Raw genomic sequence first — 16,217 nt, 5'->3', positions numbered from 1 at the left:
ACAAACCAAGGATCATAATCAGGGCCAACCTAGGAATCGAACACCATCAGCAGACCCTGAAGGTCCTTCTTAATTGCCGGCAAAAGGAAGAATACAACCACGTTTGATGTGTTTGACACGGTATCCTCGACGATGATACATGAATCATATCAATGAGAATCTCACAACGGGTAGTGTTTTGGACCTTAAGTTTGCAGTGTCTCAGCGACTGTTACGTTTTGATAACGTTTGAAATTGTTTGGTCAAATCCAATTTTCAAGTGCATACTTTCTTTCGCCGGTTATAGCCGAAATTGACGTGCTGTGTAGCGCAGGATCTACCACCCTCACGTAGAGATAAATTGTTTTTTTAGAAATTGAAAATTACAAAATCTTCGAATGTGTCAAGCCTGCCCACAAAGTCATTACGGCGTTTTTCAGCTACCCTAACGTGTTATTCATCCACAGACTACCGTTTGAGTGGCCATTGAACATACACACCTCTATCCCTTGTCTTCTGGTACATCTTCATACATCCACTGGTGTCTTGCATTATCAAAGAACTGGGCCCCGTTCCTCAAAGCGATCTTAGTGCTACGATGATCGTAAGCCTATGTTATGGGACTTACGATCACCTTAGCGCTAAGATCGCTTTGAGGAACAGGGCCCTGTATGAACACGCATATCGGGAGGGCCGCGAAGTGCTAAGTATAACTTCATAGACGGCTTTACTTCGTCAGCAAGGATTTATCCAACACCGTGTTCGGGGATCTTTTCGCCATTTACAGCGGCATTTATAGATTTGTGGTCATACCTGATTTACATGAGCTACCGAGATTGCCGACCTCGAAAATACCACCTGTCCAGTCTTTCATGAGTTAACCCAGTTGAATTATTCCCCAAAGTGTGGTGTAAACACCCTTTCCTGCCATAACAGTGGCCAAAGTGAAAGGTTAAACTTACGATATTGTCGGTGAGCTTCGGTAACTCTTGAAAATCTTGAACATGAAAACGTCCATATCTTCCACTCCCATGTAAGAAATCACAAAAGTTGCATTTGAATAGTGAACAATGGTTTATTTTTCATATGACAAAATATAAAGCTATATCCTACTGCCTCCCTCTTTAAGAGACAAAGTTAACGTTCTAACTCAAGAGAAGATTAACGAAAGGTCAAAGAATGAAGGAACGCAAACGGAAGAAGAATTTACCAAACAAATATAATTTCCAGTGGTACACCACACTGTGCAATAGAGCCGAAATTCCTCAAGTGACCATATCTACAAACTATATACAATTTGGGGGCATCTCAAATTGCCTTTGCCAAACGAAATGCCTTTGAAGCAAAAAATATCATACTGGAAAAATTAAAATGGTTAAAATATAGGGGCCAAACACAATACCATGTCTGTGTATAGTCTTCGGGGGTAAAGAGGTATTATTTGTCTTGCGTAGTTCAAAAGGCTCGCGGCCATTTCAAGTTGTGTTCTCTTTCGTTGTCTTCTGCTGTTTGGATTCCACGATCAAAATTCGATACTGGTGATATGTTTCTCAAATCAGAACACAAAAGAACGTCCTAGTTTTATGGATTTCGAAACCATGGACGGGCAGCCAGGCGTTGGAGGAAAGAAAATTGATATGCCTCTTCTACAACAAAATCAGCTCTAGCTTAACTAATGGATGGCGAAGGAGTTCATTGGGTTCATGGTTCAGACGAAGAAACTGTGATTTCATAACCAGTACAGCCAATACTCAGAGTTTAGGTATGACACGTAGATTTCCTTTTACAAGAAGGTGGGGAAGGCTACAATTCCAAAAAGCAGACAGACTTCCTTCCAATTCTCAAGGAGAATGAATCCAAACAACGCTAAAGCTTGACTTCAACATATGCAAGGGTGGAAAACGTAAGTACGGATTTCTCAACGACTATCACAGTTCATCAAGGCAAAAAGCAAAATAAACAAACAAGTGCTACAAAAAGTACAAGAAGCGACGAAATCTACTTCTACCAAGAAAATGTGTTATGGCACCTTTGACCCTGGATGTTTCGTAGAAGATTTTGATTAACAAGTAACAGAAAGGTGCTATAGAGTTTTTTTCAATATACATTTAGACACTTTCTTTAAATGGAAGACTATTCTACAAACATTTAACAAGATTAACAAGAATGGAAAATAGTACATCGCCAAATAACATATAAGTAGTAGTAAGTTTCCCCAAGCAATGGCCGCATAGCACCAACCTGCTTTCAGCATTTAACACACTGAACATGTCCATGCTATTTGTAACACAACATCTACTCTTCAGCCAGCTGACTTGAAGAAACACAAAGAGAACAGTGTCATATCAAAATAACAAAAGCTGACAAAAAGCAATGTAGACTGACTTATGTCTTTGGTTGTTTGCATAGGCATGGCTTACAAAACCAGTTAGCCATGATAATACTAAAAATACTCAAAAATGATTGATATATTCTGACAATGAAATAAAATCAACAAAATCTTTGGTGATTAATAATATTTGAACGGATTATAGATCATAACAAGAATTCTGAAATATGGATATTCAGTCAACAAATATGTCTGAAGGGTTTGTATTGCATCACTGTGGCTGTGATAATTTAGCAATCACACTCGTACAAATTCTCTCATCTCAAAGTCTAGCTTCATGGATGCAATTAGCATATCACATTGACTGAGAATCCAAAACAAAATGTGCATCATAAAAATTGCAAAATCTGTAAGTAGCAGAGGACCATTAAACCATTAGGTTGTGGTATTAAAACAAAATCTTAAGTAAGATTCACAAACCGAATATATCAAGTAAGTAGAACATGTTCAGGGTTATAAAAATAATGCACTGTACGTATTTTTGTGAAAAACTGACTTAAGTTGGTTTGCCGCATATGAACACAAAAATATTTAACTCCAAACATTGAAGAGTGTCAAAAGGGGAGGTAGAGATGTGATCCCTATTGGCAAAAACAGTTACAACCAAAAATGGTTTTGATTCCATATTGATTAGATGTTTCGATCCGACTAGAACATGTATAAATTATGTACAAATAATAATTACATCCATTCATGTCAATTCAAGACATAAACATAACAAGTTTGTAAGTACATGAATCTACACTACCACTTAATCCTAGTTGATTGAGTAATGCTGCAGAGAACAATAGATAACAAGAAGAAATATTAAGCACAAGTGAAGCCCTGTAAACAGAGCTGAAATGCGATCGGCAATGAACTGGCTTCAATGTCTTTAAGTAGCAATGAGGGATGTAATGCTTTACTATGGCATCGGATATCAGTTCACTGACCACTAAATCCACATGTTCACTGTTCAAAGTTAAAAACATCACTGTTTGTAGGAGTTTTCTCATTGAGTAAAAACAAGATGATCACTAAGTCAACAATATAATGTCACAAGTTGATGTCACAACCTTGTCATGTGATGATGACAATGATGGAGTACGATGATAAACAAGAAGTCAGCACTGCAACCGTAGGACCTCATCCAGGTCCTCCTACAAATCCTGCTCACAGGTCAGCATTGAGGACAACAGGACTAGAAGACCCCAGCAGCACTGAGGACATCCTGCAGAACCTGCTCCAATAGAAGAAGCAGCCATTCAGTCTACCGCAGCACACAGTTTGTCACAATGAAGGATCTGCAATGATCTACAGCTGCTCAACCATACACCACAACACAGTCACTGACACTGGAATGTTTCTAGCTAAGCACAATATTCATGTCACACTGAAGCTAGTATGTTATATCACGGCCTATGCCACAAGCGCTTTATGAGAGTCTGTTCCGGTCACATGGGATGTTGGAACGTGCTGAGTTTGTATATGTTGTTCTAGAGCAGCCTGAGATTGGAAGGTCTGATTACAGAAGTGGCAGCTGCCAGCTTTCCACAGCCAGGCCTGAGAGGAGTATGGGCTAGAGTCATTGGGGGACTCCTTACTGTGAGGAGAGGAGAGTGAGCTTGAGTTGGCCGAGGCCGATGAGGAGGATCTCATGCTCAAATCGAGTTCTCCTGAAGATAAGATGTGTTTTGATTCACTAGGGCTACTGCCACCATTTGATACATTGTCTCTGGCTTCCCTGCTTACATCCACATCTTTCTCACTTCCACGGCCATCACTATGATGGCGTTCTCGTTCACGTTCTCGTTCTCGTTCACGTTCTCGTTCACGTTCACGATCATGGTCACGTTCACGATCATGGTCACGTTCACGATCATGGTCACGTTCAGATTCTTTTTGCTCAGCCTTGACACTGAAGCCCATGCCAGGTTGATGCATCGGTGGGTACTGATGATTCATGCCTCCATTCACACTCTGTATAACAGAAATCTCATTCATCTTCTGAGGTGGCAAGCCATTCATGAATGGGGGGTACTGGAAGTAAAACTCTGGGGGGCGGTGAAAGCCAGCAAGGAATGGGTTGTCCTTGACATGAGACAGCATGAAGGGTGGCTCGATGGACATCCTCCTGCCTCTTCTTGAAGGACTGTTGCTCCACATGTGCGTTCCCATGTGGACCTTCAAATTGCCCTTAGTGGTGAAGGCCTTCCCACAGACAGTACACTTAAAGGGTTTGTCTCCCGTGTGTGTTCTGGTATGGATCTGCAGTGCACTGGCGCTCGAAAAAGTTTTCATGCAGGTCATACATTGATGTTTTGGGCCTGTTCTTCGATTGAATTGAGAGCTGTCTGAGCTGTTACTGTTGTGGTTCATCGATGATTGAGAGGTCACTGGAGTGGAGGAGTGCTGAGGACTCTTGGTATTATTATTATTATTGTTATTGTTATTATTGTGACTTTCATCATTGTTATTGCTTAAGGTGGGCGCTGAAGGTGGTGGTGGGGTTTCAGACTTGGGGTGAGATTCAGGCTTGGGTACTGGAGGGGATTCATCAGGACTTGGGCCCCTGGGTGATGATGGCTCACTTCTGGTGCAGCCACTCTGGCTGTCACTACTGTTACCCGTGAAGGATTGCGATGGCAGATCCCGAATCTTGTGTGTAAGCATGTGCTGCCTCATGTTTCCTCTGGTGGAGAAACTTCTGTCACAGACATCACACTTATAGGGGCGTTCCTTAGTGTGACTTCTATAATGAATGTCAAGTGCACTCCGACAGGCAAATGTCTTGAAACAAATGTTGCATGTTGTGTTGCGTTTCTCAGCGCCAGATCGGAGATCACCGTAGCCCATCATGGGAAATCCAAAGGGAAGAGGAGCATCAGGGTTGTAGCCATGTGGATGGTCATCTCTCATGTTGCTTCCTTCCGACCCAGCCTCTGATACAGAGGGGCTTCTGGGAGATGTAACTGGAGACCTATCACCATTCTGGTAAGGGTAGCTGGATGGCAGTTTCGTCATCAACCCAGGACTGTGACCAAGTCCCATACTATTGCGGAATCGTTCAAAGGAAGCCTGAGCCATTTGACTATCAATAGCTTTCACTCTCTCTTCAAGGGCAGCCAGAGAGGTATTGTAGTATGGACTAGAGAAGGAGCTTGTGATAACAGGAGTACCTCTGCTTTCAGGTCTGGATGAAGAAGGAGGCAGGCTTGGGTTCGGACTAGATGTTTCCCTTGGAGGGGATGCTCTGGATGCAGCAGAGTTGGGTCTTTCTCCCTCTTGAGGATGTTCTGATGGTATGTTTTCATCAGATGGTTCATCATAATCATCTTTGTCATCCATCATTTCAGCATCTTCCATCATCTCATTTCTGGGATCATCCATACCTTCATCCATGTCTAGTTCCTCATCATTGATATCATTTTCGGAACGAAAGTCATCATCTTCCTGAGAGTTAGGACCATATACATCCATCATGTCGCTGCCGCAGTAGGATCCACTCCTGCTAAGATCCAGTTCTTTTCCTTCTCCATGGTGGTGGGACAAGTCAAACGGTTTGTGGTCAAACATCTTCCCAAATTCTGGGGGTTTTGGTGCCCAGTCAGGGTGCCTGTATAAGGCAGAATGGTTCAGATCATGCATTGGTTCACCAGTGTGCATTCTAATGTGCTGTTGTAGAACCAGCAAGTTGGTAAATTGTTTATGGCAAACTGGGCATTGGTGCATCATCCGAAGTGGGGGCTTGGATCTGTGTACACCCATGTGCGTCTTCAGATTACCCTTGGTAGTGAAGGATCTACTGCAGATCTTGCATCTAAATGGCCTTTCTCCAGTGTGAATACGATAATGCATCTGTAGAGCAGACTTACAGCTAAGAACTCGGTGGCATATAACACACTGGTTTGGGTCAGTGATCTTCTGTTCTATGTTCTTCACAAGTTGTTCTAGCTTCGAGGTCTCAGATTTGGTGCACTCCATATATCTTTCCAGATCTTCAGTAGGTTCTATAGTCTTAGTGGGCAGAATAGAGTTTCTGAACATGTCTCCTTGGGAAGTAGGTGGGGGTGGAGGAGGTGGTGGCAGTGGTCCAAAAGGAGATGCCATTACTCCTAATGGCATGTTGGATGCCAGCGGGGATGGCAATGGGAAACTGGTCGGTGTGGCTGGCAAGCTGTAGCTAGGCATGGCACTATGAGTTGCACTATGAGTTGACATTGAAGGACTAGGCAGCTTCAGACTTGGCATCAAGTGAGAGCTTGTGATACTGTGTGTGCTGTATGTGCTGTGTGTGCTGTGTGTGCTGTGTGTGCTTGGTGTGCTTGGTGTGCATGGTGTGCATGGTGTACTGCTCGTAGAGGTTAAGGATGGGAGAGGTGGAGCCACGGAAGACTTGACATTGCGTGAACTATCTTCAGGTGGGCTTTTTTGAGAGGAGGCCTCACTAGCAGGGGGAGGACTAGAGTGAGGTTTGTCCTTCGGCTTTGATTCTGGATCTGATGATTTTGGTGGAGGAGGCCGTGGAGCAACTGGGATTGGTGGCGATGGCATGAGCATTCCCAAAGAACTCATAGGGAGTGAGGCTGTGACTGGTGGTGACATCAGACCTGGAGGCAGCGGCATGGAGGTGGGGACTGTCGGCATTTGGGGTACTCCGAAGGGAGTAAGCATTGGCATTGGCCGCTCAAGATGCTCTGGTTGAGGATGAGGATTCATCTTGGCATGTGGGTACTTGGCCTTATGACGTTCAAAGTGCACTTTCAAGTTGCCTCGGGTGGAGAACCTGTTTCCGCAGATGTTGCATTTGAAAGGTCTTTCACCTGAAAATACAAACAACCATCATAAGAACTGAGGATATATGTTACATGTCAGTGTCAATCTACAAATTCACCAGTTAATGAAATGAAAAATAAAGATGCAAATAAAAATCATTTATCTAAAATATTTCACTTACAAATATTTGTACATTTCACATAAGTCATTGCAATTAAATTTACATATCTTATGTATTACTGATATATGTAACTAATGTATATTGAAATACACAGATGGTGTTAAGGAAGCAAATAAAGAGCGTGCAATGTTAATGTAAGAATTATGTCAAGGGGATCAAGATTCAGGAAGGCAGACATGAAGCCAAGGCAAGTATAAGAAATAGGAGCACAGAATAATAAGTAGTGTTTGTCTGGGCACACCTGGCCTGACATCTGAGCTGGAGAGGTTGCCTCTCCCAGCCTCTCCTTCCATCTCATGTCAGTTCTCTATCACACAACTAATTACATACACGGCTTTCACATAAATGACGAGCAGGCATTTCAACTCCAAGTTTTGATATACTGGGCCAATTCTGCACATGACACCATGGTTAATGCTCAATTTCAGAGAGAGGGAATAATGGCTGTGGCTTTTGGCAGGCAGGGTTTGTTTGTCTGGATGAAATTACTGCCAAAAATTTGCTTTTTGACTTCCCTTACAATCTGCAAACTGCCTTGGAGGTTCTCTGACAGGAGGAATGCACACTACTGCATCCATAAACTCTTCCTGCCATATATAATATTTGTAGCCTCCATGGCATCCCTAACTACCAACCGGCTGTCAGTCTAGCTGCAGCGCCGCCACCAATGCCACCAACGCCAACCCATCAGTCCCCTCTCCCCGAATCATCAAGCTATTCCTCAGCCCATCACCATATTCTACTTCTCCCACCAACCATCAAACTTTTTTATTTACGTAGAATACACCAGGCTTCTCTTTTTACTTCTCAACCTCATTAAACACTCGCAAATCATTTCTACAAACACCCCCTACCTGAGCACCCTCTGAGCAAGCGTCAGAATTCAGACTCTCTCTATTAATATCTTTTTGATGACTTCTCACACACGGTTCTCATTTTTCTTGCTTTCGCAATATTTATAGAAATAATATTTCATCTATGGCTTTATTTTGGTTTATTGTAGTTTGGCACAACGTGACAACAGCACGTGCGGTACAGGCTTCACTCATCGGCCCTCATCGACGTGCGCCATTATCCTGTGAGGTCCTGCTAACAGTCCGCATGCTGCTTGTTAGTCTTGCTAATGCTTTCCTAACAACCAACTATCCACATGTGTACAAACACCATATGTTTTCACAATACAGTTTACAGGTAAATATCTCTAACTGGTATCAGGTGCCTACTTTATATTTATTTAATTTTCTCATAATCATTTTCTCCACACAGATTCAAATATTCCAAACATTCCAAGCACACTGAGCAATCAGCATGTTTTTCCCAATGAAACCAGAATATGAGCAATTAACCCAAAAGTAACCTCACCAAAGTAATTTCATCTAATTAATGACAACAACATTAAGAACGATGGCAGTTAATGTGTATAATGTTTGTATCACATCTGGCCGAAGCTATGCATGAGAAACCAAGATATAACACATAAGAGGAGCTGCCCTGAGACATATTACTTTCATTCCATCTGACACTTTGTATTAATCATCATGAGGAATACATTATCAACTAAACTGTGGTAACTACTGAATCATTCCATGGGCTATCCATATCATATGTCCTGGAAGGCTTCAGGGGAAATGAGACGAGGTGTAGAATTGAAGATCACAGATACCAGCCAGTGTAATTTACTTTATTGTCAGAGTTAAAGCTTCTTTATTTTTAGTCATTACATCATTATCTTTTCTTGGAATTTGATAGGAAGTGATTCTTTCCTCATGAATATAACTACATTTTGGTCTCAAAGTTAAACACTTTTTCAAAAATATTTTTTTATTAAATTTATTCACGACATAAATTATCAATTTTCAGTTGTTTATTTCTATGGTAGTATTTAAATTAATGACAGACAGACAGACAAATTTATTCGATACTTCAGGCCACCGGTCCATAATACAATGGAAATATATTTGCATTTAAATTAATGAGACTACTTTGAACTGGGGTAATACTGGGATAGTTTTGCCAAATAAAACATGTTCCTTTGAAACAGTCATAATCGCAAGGTTGAATGAAGACTTACTTTTTAGGTAGACTACGGTACAGTGTTTATAGTTGTGGACAGGCTTCTCTCCTGTAACTAAACTTGACTTTTAGTCTGCCCATTTCTCTACTCTCATCTTTACTGCACACTAATAGGCTCGTTCCTCTCCTTCAGTACATAAAACATGCATGGCATTTTTATTGTTCAGCTTTCATGTCTACCAATAGCTAATGACAATTCCCATATGATTGAATGAAAAATAAGCCCATTTTCTTCCATCTGGTTGTATAACTGTTGCTGGTATAGGAAACATACTGGGCTGTGATGCCAGCCCAGCTCGTCATACTTAGTTCATGCTGTCACTCGTTTCAAACACAAGAAGCACCTGCAAATTTAAAGACAATTTTTTTGTTCGGTAAAAATCTGAGAGTTAGACACTTTGATTGTGACATTTAATTTATCACACTCTGTTCAAAATCTGCTTAGCCCAGGGTGAAAATGTCAATGAAAGTGCTTTCTGACAGATGGAGGGAGTTTGTAAAGAAGGAAATCAGTGTTGAACAAGAAAGTTGTGAGCCTGTATCACATTTCTTGGAGCCTGGTGGAACATTATGAATTGTGTGATGAGAGGAAGAGTCAGGCACATTGTGGGGGGGATAATGAGGCAGCACCACCAGGGCGCTCCTGTGAACAACACTGCCCTAGGGTGGAGCTCTCTGGTGTGGTGACTACGGGTGTGGGCTGGCTGGGTCTTGGGTGTTCACTGGGGGAGTGGGCTGGCTGGGTCCTGGGTGTGGATTGGGGGAGTGGGCTGGGGGTGGACTGGGGGAATGGACTGGGTGAGTGGGCTGGCTGGGTCCTGGGTGTGGATTGGGGGAGTGGGCTGGGTGTGGACTGGGGGAGTGGGCTGGGTGTGGGCTGGGGGAGAGGTATGAGCTCTCTGGATCAAAGGCGTGGGCTCTCTGGCTCCTGGGAGTGGGTGTGGTCTTGCTGTATCCCAGATATGGTATAAGGATTGGGGGCTGGATAAGGGTGTGGTGCCTCTGGATGCTGGGTTGATAGTGGGTGGGATGCCGAATAAGAGCTGGGTTATGGGGGTAGAATACTTACTTATACTGACTTGGGTGTTGGAGGTAAACTATGAATTTGTCAACAGAACATGGGTGGACACCCATCTGACCTATGTCATGGCAGGTCAAATGATGTGATTGGGGTTCAAGTTCAGAAGTATGGGTTGCAAGTAACACAAGGACAGACCTTGGCAGATAGCAGTGACATTCAGAGAGGCAGGATCATCTGTGTCAGAATGGCCTTCTCCTTGGATTATTTAGGGTAAAAGTTGACAAGAAAGGGTTGGGACAAACAGAGATAGAATAACTTCTGTCATGGTGGGAAAGGTAACTGATAGTAACAGCACAGACAATGGTAGATTTACAATTCAATTTTTAGAGTGTGAAGGCGGTTTATGCAATAAATTCACAGTGATCATTTCTGTTGGCTGCCCGGGTAAAGAGTTTAAACAGGGATGTTTCAATAGAAAGGGCACACAAAGGCGCAAAGATTTAATTGGAAAAGGGCTGAGTCAGTCAGTCTCTAGGTAATACGAGACATGACAAATACTTCATAAATCAAGCATTAAAGAAAAGAACCTTAATTAAAATCCAAACAGGTTAATTTATAGGAAAGTACAGAAATTTGATAACCAAAAACGTCCCTTCATACAGAAAAATGATATTTACAATGTCAAAAAATAATATTAAATTTTGGGGGTCTGGGGAAAGGTGTCCGATTTATACATTTCATCACAAAAATTAATCTACTAATCATGAAATGGGGTGACAGACAATCCTTAATCTCTAACAACCCCTTACATTATTCATGAGTAGGCTGTCACTGCCATTTCATATCATAAGTATAGATCTCATACAGAAGAGCCAACTGTTTAATTGCATTGATGAGACATCTCCTCATGTTGGTCAAGGGGATTTCAACATTGGGTTATTATCTTGCCTTGGCTTGATCAGTTCATCTTATCAACACGGGGACCTCTTAGAACCTTTCACATGACTTCCTGAATTGTCCATCACCAAAGACGCCCCTTCTAATGTTTCATTAGTCCTGCAACTCAGCCCCACTCCCATATTTGTCTGCGTGTGTCAAGTAATGCATATGAGACATAATTAACGGCTAATCCGTGATCCTTCAAGATGGGCATTCATATTAAATACAGAACTGACCATTTCTGTGCGCCCAATTGATTATTGTGGCTGTCCGAGGGCTGGACACAATGACCACTTACACCATGAGCCTACACAGACCTGGCTCGGACAATGGAAACGTTTCATGGACAAATATCGCTTTCTCCAATTTCCTTGCCTCGATGATCTTGCAACAAAAAGCTGCAGTGAGGTTTAAACTCTGTTATGCAATTCTCTGACCTATTTGAGTTTCAAAGGCTTAAGAGGGCTGAGATGGGAGAATAAAAGAGGATGAAATATGTGTGCCACCAGAGAAGAATCTTTCATACTAACAGCCATAAGCCTAGCACCATAAAGAGGAACACTGAGGGATCATGTGAACTGGTCTTTTGTCCATGCAGCCAAATCACAGGAAAATCCCTCTTCTGATACCAAACTGATCAAGTAATGGAGTGCAAGTGTCACACGGTTACTGCAGATAAATCTCTGGTCTTCCTCTACCCCCAATTTAAATTTGTACTTATTTGTAAAATTTAATTCATACAAATATAAATTCAGAAAAAATACTATTTAAGCATTGTTTTCTTCATATCCTTCACAATCCACACCAAAACTTATCCAGAAAAATACCTAGAATTAGCAATGTATTCTGACACACTATGAAAACGCATAGTGGAATTTGGGAAATAAATTTCGGCGAACTGACAGAAAACTAAGAAATTGGTGTGTGGTAGTGACGTCTGATGGCATGCGTTTTCAAAGTGTCTTGGTATCTTTTTAGGTTAAGTAAGCAAATTTCAGAGTTAAGAATTTTCAGACTTCGGAATGATGGAATACATATAAAAAAAACACTGAGCCAAATATTCTTAAACATCAGTTTCTATAAGTCCCCACTCCGAAATGTACTGTTACACTACTTATGATTGATGCAGCCTGTATGGAAAGGACTACAAGTTTGAATCATGGCTATCAATGGCCCTGTGGAGGAATGAATGACCTTCCTCTACCACCTTCAGCTGTGTGTCTCACTGGCGGTCATTTCAGCACAGATGTATATCAGAAATACTGTGATAATGACCCTATTGGTGCTTCTTCACTGACCAATGTCCATTAGGACCAGACTGTAAATCCAGCTCACTAATGCATCATCTACATTAATGTGCTACATCTATGGTGTATTATATGGGGGAAATAACACCGAGGCAGCCAGAATAGGAACATCCCTACACACTTTCCTGTTTAGACTTAAAAATATTTTATCAATTCTAATTCATATTGATTTATTCTTTATTTACATTTATTCATTAATTTTGGATATATTTAATTATCTTGTATCAACATTTACTAATTCAAATATTATTTGTTTATTCTGATCAACTTCCCATCAGTTCGCATCTTCATCTATTTACATACGTAGTTATTTACTTGTTGATTTTGAACATACTTTACATCAGCTGAAGTCACAGTAACCATTTGAATTATCAAACTTTAAAAGTCATTTGGAAAAATAAGCTCACTCCTGTCCCATGTTCCCTTTTTTCTTCCCCCCATTTCTCTGGTATACGACTTCAGAGATTGGATTAAACACCAATTCTCTCCGCGGAGTTCTGAGAGGCTGAAATCTAAATGGTTTTCTCAGGTCTAGGAGTAATTTCATTGACAAAATCCTCCTTTCATAGCATTTGGAACTGCACTGGAATGCTTGTCCCACCAACAAGTCAAATACACACCTCATCAACTTGTGAGCAGCAGAACTTCAACATAAATGTGCCTCAAATGACCATTTTAATTCATTTATCTTTGCTTAACATTTTGACTTTGAAACTGCTTCCATTTTCTAATACTTGTCTCTCTAACAAAGCTTCAATGTTTTTGTGTCATATCAATTCATTATATTGTACTTGACTTTGAACTTCTTCCATTTTCTAATGCCTATCTCTCAAACAAAGCCTTAGTGTTTTCATGAATATTTCAACTCATTTATATTTTCTTGACTACGAATTTTTTAAAATTTTCTAATAATTATCTCTCTAACAAAGTTTCAATGTTTTGAGGCGATGATAAGAAAGAAACTGTACCACATCAATTATATACAAACACAACAAATTTAAATAGCCATGAATAATGTCCCAACAGGTAGTGAATATTTACAGTGTAAAGAAATAATGTAAATATCAATTTCATTTAAATTCTTGTCACATATTATGGCTTACAAAATGCCATTTATCAACCTGCTCCTCTCTCATGTCCTATTTAAGTGGAAGTTTGCAGAGCCAAGCAGACATTTAGCTGCTACACATCAGCCAGGGATTACCGAAGGCCACCTTGGTGCAAATTTTCAAATGTTCAATTGTCATACAGATTTACTTTATATTTGTGTGTCAATATGTGACATGACTATCTTCCTGTAAAATACATAGTCATGACGAACGAAACATTAGCAATTCACTGAAAAAGGTCACGAAATGAGGTAAAGGGGCAGAGTTTCACATTTACAAGATGAAATGGCCCTCGAAACCCTTTGTTTCTTCAGAAAAGGGCTTGGAACGAGCTGAGCTACAGAATTTTGATGCATCGTTAATTGAGTAAACACAATGTACTAATTTCTAACACACGGAGTACTTAGCAGTCTGTTCTCTGTCGCTGATTGGAATGTGAGAAAAATCCATCCAGCTACCCGCAAAGCCAAATCTTTTCATCACCCGCGTCCCGAGTCGCATTTGATATTTTGTAGTATTTGTTCTAGAGGTGTAGTTGAAAAATACATTTACGTATGGTATTCATTCTGTATTGCCTCAGTCTAAACTGGGGAGGTGGTATTTTGCCGTAAATTGTTTGAAAATGAGAACAGACATATTAAGCAAGCTCTTGTCACTTGGCTAGCCTCTTTTTCATTTTGATTATGGAGGAGTTTGTCTGCTCACAAATTTCGTGTACTTTTTTCAACATTGAGTACCTCATTACGATCTCCGCCTTTTTTCAGTCCAAGTGTCACACAACCTATGGTATACAGAATTTGTCAATCTTGGTCAGGTTTTCACGCTCTGTCCCAGGTGTTGACTTAGTGGTTTTGCATTGAGCGTATTCCGATGTGTTTGAAGACCTTATTTTCAAAAGAACTCTTGCCTTCACCTGGCCATGTTTATGAATAGGTGTATCAATGCACACTTTGCTCATGGTGCCCGGAGGTTGCCCCGTGCTTGCTGGTTTGCGGATAATTGGCGATATACTTTACGGCAAAATTTGCACCCATTTTCGACACCTCTTTAAGTATGAAAATCAAACTCCATAGGACAAAAGTGATCTTCGTGAAATCCGCCCACCCATTTTGTTGAGGTGTCAAAAAGGTTGCAAGCCTAATAAGCTAAACTTTGGCAGGCCGACAAGACCCCAAATCAATGCATACATGAGGGTGAGATTTGTTTGCATTTACGATGTGACTAAACATTGTTAAAAACATCCTCTTTCTACATGAACAAACTCATGTTCCCCACCCTTATTCCACATATTCCCATTAGGATCACAATTTTTTGTTCAACCACATCCTCGACAACCCTACAGGCAAACAGCTTTGCCATTGAAAGATCACCATCTTTTCATATCATGCCAAACAGATACACCTGGTCTTGTTTCCCAAACATCGTGGTATTTGTTGCATACTTACATTAAATGTCATCGACATTGAAACCAATTACCTTTTAACACTAATCTCAGAATTTAACTGTTCTCTGTCATAACAGACTAATTTAAAACCGATATAGCTATCATACATGAGTTATTAACTGTTTTATGATTTCATATTTGTATTATTTTTCCTTCACTGGGTAAATGTAGAATGGTTTGTTTTGCAAGTATTGTGCTTTCTTAGTATTTCCTTGGGCAAGAATTCTATTAATAATCATCACCAGATAGCCACAAGAAGATTAAAGGATTTACTGTAAATGGTAGCTTTAAAGGAGAGACATGTAAACCAATGAAATTCCATTTTGTTTGGAAAGTGTTTTAGCTGTTTTAAACGAATGATATTATTTTCAAAAATAGAACACTATTTTCACCTTCAGCTTTGTTACTACTCAAGCGAAAATGTAACAGTGTGTAATAATTGTTCCACTGATAAATACACCATGATAGTCACTCGATACACTATCCATGTTTGGCTTTTTCAATTCGTTCAGTTCCCTTTGACTTATTTAAAAGTTGACCAACGAGGAAATTTCTAAAAAATGTCTCGCTTTGTTGTGGATGTGATAAAGTTGAAACAGTTCCTTATTTGAAGTTGCTCTGTGTAGGAATGCAACTGTGCAAAATTGAGATTCAAGTTTCTTTTCACTTCACTGACTGTAGGTAGCTGTTTGTATTCTGCCCAGTCAGAATGCCTTTACATTTCAGCCATCAAAATTTAAACCATAACAAAAGACTTACAAAAGTTTACAATTGTCCAATTATTCAAATTTGAAAATTTGAAAATTTGAAAATGTCCCACCATACACTGGCACAGTATTGAAGGATGTTGTGCTACATACATCAGCTGATGAATCACAACAGAACAACGAACAACTTTAATATTTGTGGACACAGGTTAATTTAGTATAACAGAATTCATAAGCAGTCCTGTATATTAGGTTATATGACAATACATATCTTGAACTAAATTGGTGTCGGCCATCTTGGTGAAAACTGACC

At 40.5% G+C, this 16,217-nt stretch overlaps 1 protein-coding gene across 4 annotated transcripts in view; it reads right to left on the bottom strand.

Annotated features, from left to right (window-relative positions):
- Window positions 1–1,034: 1,034 nt before the first annotated feature.
- Window positions 1,035–16,217, bottom strand: part of LOC124112864 (sal-like protein 1) — a 47,720-nt gene continuing 32,537 nt past the window's right edge. For all 4 annotated transcript variants that reach the window (XM_046473034.2, XM_048398973.1, XM_046473033.2 and 1 more), the window contains one exon: window positions 1,035–7,170. In XM_046473034.2, the coding sequence (XP_046328990.2) occupies window positions 3,767–7,170 (3,404 nt within the window). In that variant the 3' untranslated portion in view covers window positions 1,035–3,766. The remainder of the gene's footprint in view (window positions 7,171–16,217) is intronic.

The sequence above is a fragment of the Haliotis rufescens genome, unplaced genomic scaffold (assembly GCF_023055435.1).
Source record: "Haliotis rufescens isolate VD_foot unplaced genomic scaffold, xgHalRufe1.0.p SCAF_19, whole genome shotgun sequence".
Lineage (NCBI taxonomy): Eukaryota > Metazoa > Mollusca > Gastropoda > Lepetellida > Haliotidae > Haliotis > Haliotis rufescens.
Note: the sequence above shows the minus strand (reverse complement) of the source record. Positions and strands in the feature narration are given on the sequence as shown.